Raw genomic sequence first — 2,730 nt, forward strand, 5'->3', positions numbered from 1 at the left:
AACAAAGGGTGGTTGAAGTCAGGAAATCACCTAGGCTTAACCATGTTCCTTCCAATACCCCAGCAACACCAAAAGCTCCAAACCTAATCAATGTTTAGCTAAGAAAGTCATCAAGACTTCATCATACACCAATAGTACCTATGAAAGCCAAGAAACTCTTGTTTGGGCATTTACCTGAAGTTGTCTCTAATGTTGAAGCTGAAGTTAGAGTGGAACCTCAACTTACTGCAGAGGATGTGATTAAGGATTGGACAACTATGATTAATAGTGGTATGGCATTGGAGGACTTGGTTGACAATGAAGTTGAAGATGGTGGAGCCAGTGAGGATGATGAGGTTGATATGTTTATACAAGTGGGAGTTGAGTATGGTCCTAGTATTAAGCTGACTACTGGTTATATTAGTGAACCTTCATCTGATGAGGAAGATATTGATTTTATGCCTAATCCTAATGATGAAGTACATGATTTGGTGGATGAGCAATTGGATTTGGATGGGGATAATATTGATGAGGATGATGACATCTCTTCTTTTGTGAAGTTACCAAAGAATTTGTATGCATCTGAAGAACAAGAAAGAGTAGAGGGAAATCCAAGCACATAAACAAGATGGCAACTACTGCCCAAAATGGAATGGAGAACATATAAAGAGTGTAGGGAGTTTATGAAAAACCTAGCAATATACCAAAAGTTTAGTTATGAGCAAGTGAGAAATAATAAGAGCAGGATCCGATTGAAGTGTAAGGATAAAGAATGTGGTTGGAGGTGTATTGTTATGAGTGACAAACACACTTTCAAGTTGAGGAACTTTGTGGAGACTCACACTTGTGAGGCTGATGAAAAAAACAGAAATGCACAAGCAAAAGCACCATGGGTAGCTGATAAGTTGGAAGGTTTTCTAAGATCTCATCCACAGATGAGGCCCAAAGACCTAATGTTGGAAGTGCTCAACCAATTTGGGGTACAACTTTCTTATTGGACTGCTTGGAAGGCTAAAGTTAGAGTGCTTGAGAGGATCAATGGTAACTATGAAGCTAGTTACTACAAGATAGCAGAACTCAGAGCACAAATACTTAAAAGGAATGAAGGATCATTTTCAAAATGGTATAGGGATAAAGATGGTGAGTTTGTTGGTTTTTTCCTTGTCTATAAGGCATCACTTGATGGATTTGTTCAAGGATGTAGACCAGTTGTTGGTCTGGATGGATGCTTTTTGAAAGGTAAATATAGGGGTTGTGTATTGAGTGCCATTGGGTTAGATGCACAAAATGGGCTCTTTCCTCTTGGTATATATATATGCAGGGGGGAAGATAAAGATACATGGAATGAATTCTTGAAGAATCTGAAACCATACTTGAATAAACACCCTGAGACTCTTACATTCATATCAGACAAACAAAAGGGACTCATAGATGCTGTTGATTCCAAATTTCCTTTTGCAAATCACAGGTACAACAAATTATGTTTTCTTATCCCAATTATTTTAGTTATTATATCATATTTCAGTTGCATTTGACAAGAAGACTACTTTGTTTTATAGATTTTGTTTTAGGCACATGTATAAGAATTTTAAGAAAGATTTCAAGGGTTACTTGCAAAGTCTGAGTTGGGGGTGCAGCAAAGGCATACAAGGTACCTGAGCATGACTTGTTTATGGATCAGTTGGAGGAGGATGACCTAGAGGCAAAAGAGTGGTTAGATAGAGAACCCAAAAGCTGCTGGGCTAGGGCACATTTTGATGTCACATCAAAATATGATGCTATAACAAACAATTTCAGTGAGTCATTTAACAACTGGATCCTAAAAATTAGGGATAAATCTTTAATTTAGTTTGTGGACAAATATAGTCTGGCAGTTATGAGCTTGTTGCATCAAAGAAGAGAGATTTCATGTGAGATGCCAGATAATGAGTTGATTCCAGCTGCTGCTGATGTCATTGCAAGACTTGAGAAGAAACACACCAGATATAAGGTTTCAGGAGTGTCACTCACTGCCTATTGTGCCATCAACATCAAAAGTGAAAAAAAATTTGTAGTGGACTTGTCTAAACAAGAATGTCAGTGCATTGCTTAGCAAATGACTGGGCTTCCATGTGTGCATGCTATAGCTGTGATCAGACCATTGAGGCCAAGAAAAGAAAGTTGGGCAAGGTAAATTTTTACTATTAAACTTTAAATGATATGATTTTGATATGTTAATGGATTCTAAACCCTAAGTATAACAATTGAAATTTGAATGTAAATAGGTATTGTAGTCCATACTATCATGTCAATGCATTCAGAGCAACTTATGCTGGTTTTATATTTCCATTTGATAATGAGGAGGATTGGGGCAAGGTAAATTGCTTTTGACTTGTGCATGTTGTTATATGAATTGGTTAGGTTACTTATAAGGGTTTGACTTGTGCATTGTTTAATGTTAATGACATGTTCAACCAGAAAACCATGTAGATCCTCCACCACTTGAGAGGCATCCAGGTAGGCCTAGAAAATAGAGAATAAGAGCTGATGATGAAGAGAAGGCGACAAGTAACAGAAAGTGCAAGAAATGTCATGAGCCAGGGCACAATAGGAGGACATGTCCACTAGGAAAGGGTGAAGGTAGGAAATCCAAAAAATCAAAGCAATCAACTGAAACCAATGAAGACAATGAAGCCAATGAAGCTGAGCCTCAAAATGTGGACAACAATGAAGGTGAACCTCAAGTTGAGAATGTGGACAATAATGAAGGTG

At 37.7% G+C, this 2,730-nt stretch overlaps 1 protein-coding gene across 1 annotated transcript; it reads left to right on the forward strand.

The window, feature by feature from the left end:
- The first annotated feature begins 626 nt into the window (after positions 1 to 626).
- LOC147503386 (uncharacterized) lies at positions 627 to 2,071 on the forward strand. Its single transcript, XM_086604816.1, has 2 exons — positions 627 to 1,447; positions 1,846 to 2,071. Exons 1-2 carry the CDS (start codon positions 627 to 629, stop codon positions 2,069 to 2,071), a joined length of 1,047 nt encoding a protein of 348 aa, XP_086460942.1.
- The last annotated feature ends 659 nt before the right edge of the window (positions 2,072 to 2,730 follow it).

The sequence above is a fragment of the Coptis chinensis genome, chromosome 4 (genome assembly GCF_015680905.1).
Source record: "Coptis chinensis isolate HL-2020 chromosome 4, ASM1568090v1, whole genome shotgun sequence".
NCBI lineage: Eukaryota > Viridiplantae > Streptophyta > Magnoliopsida > Ranunculales > Ranunculaceae > Coptis > Coptis chinensis.

Bases quoted from the DNA above. Each gene is read 5' to 3' on its own strand.
- LOC147503386 (XM_086604816.1), top strand. From the start codon at position 627: ATGGAATGGAGAACATATAAAGAGTGTAGGGAGTTTATGAAAAACCTA. The intron at 1,448-1,845 runs GTACAACAAATT...GGACAAATATAG, and splicing joins TTTCCTTTTGCAAATCACAG to TCTGGCAGTTATGAGCTTGT.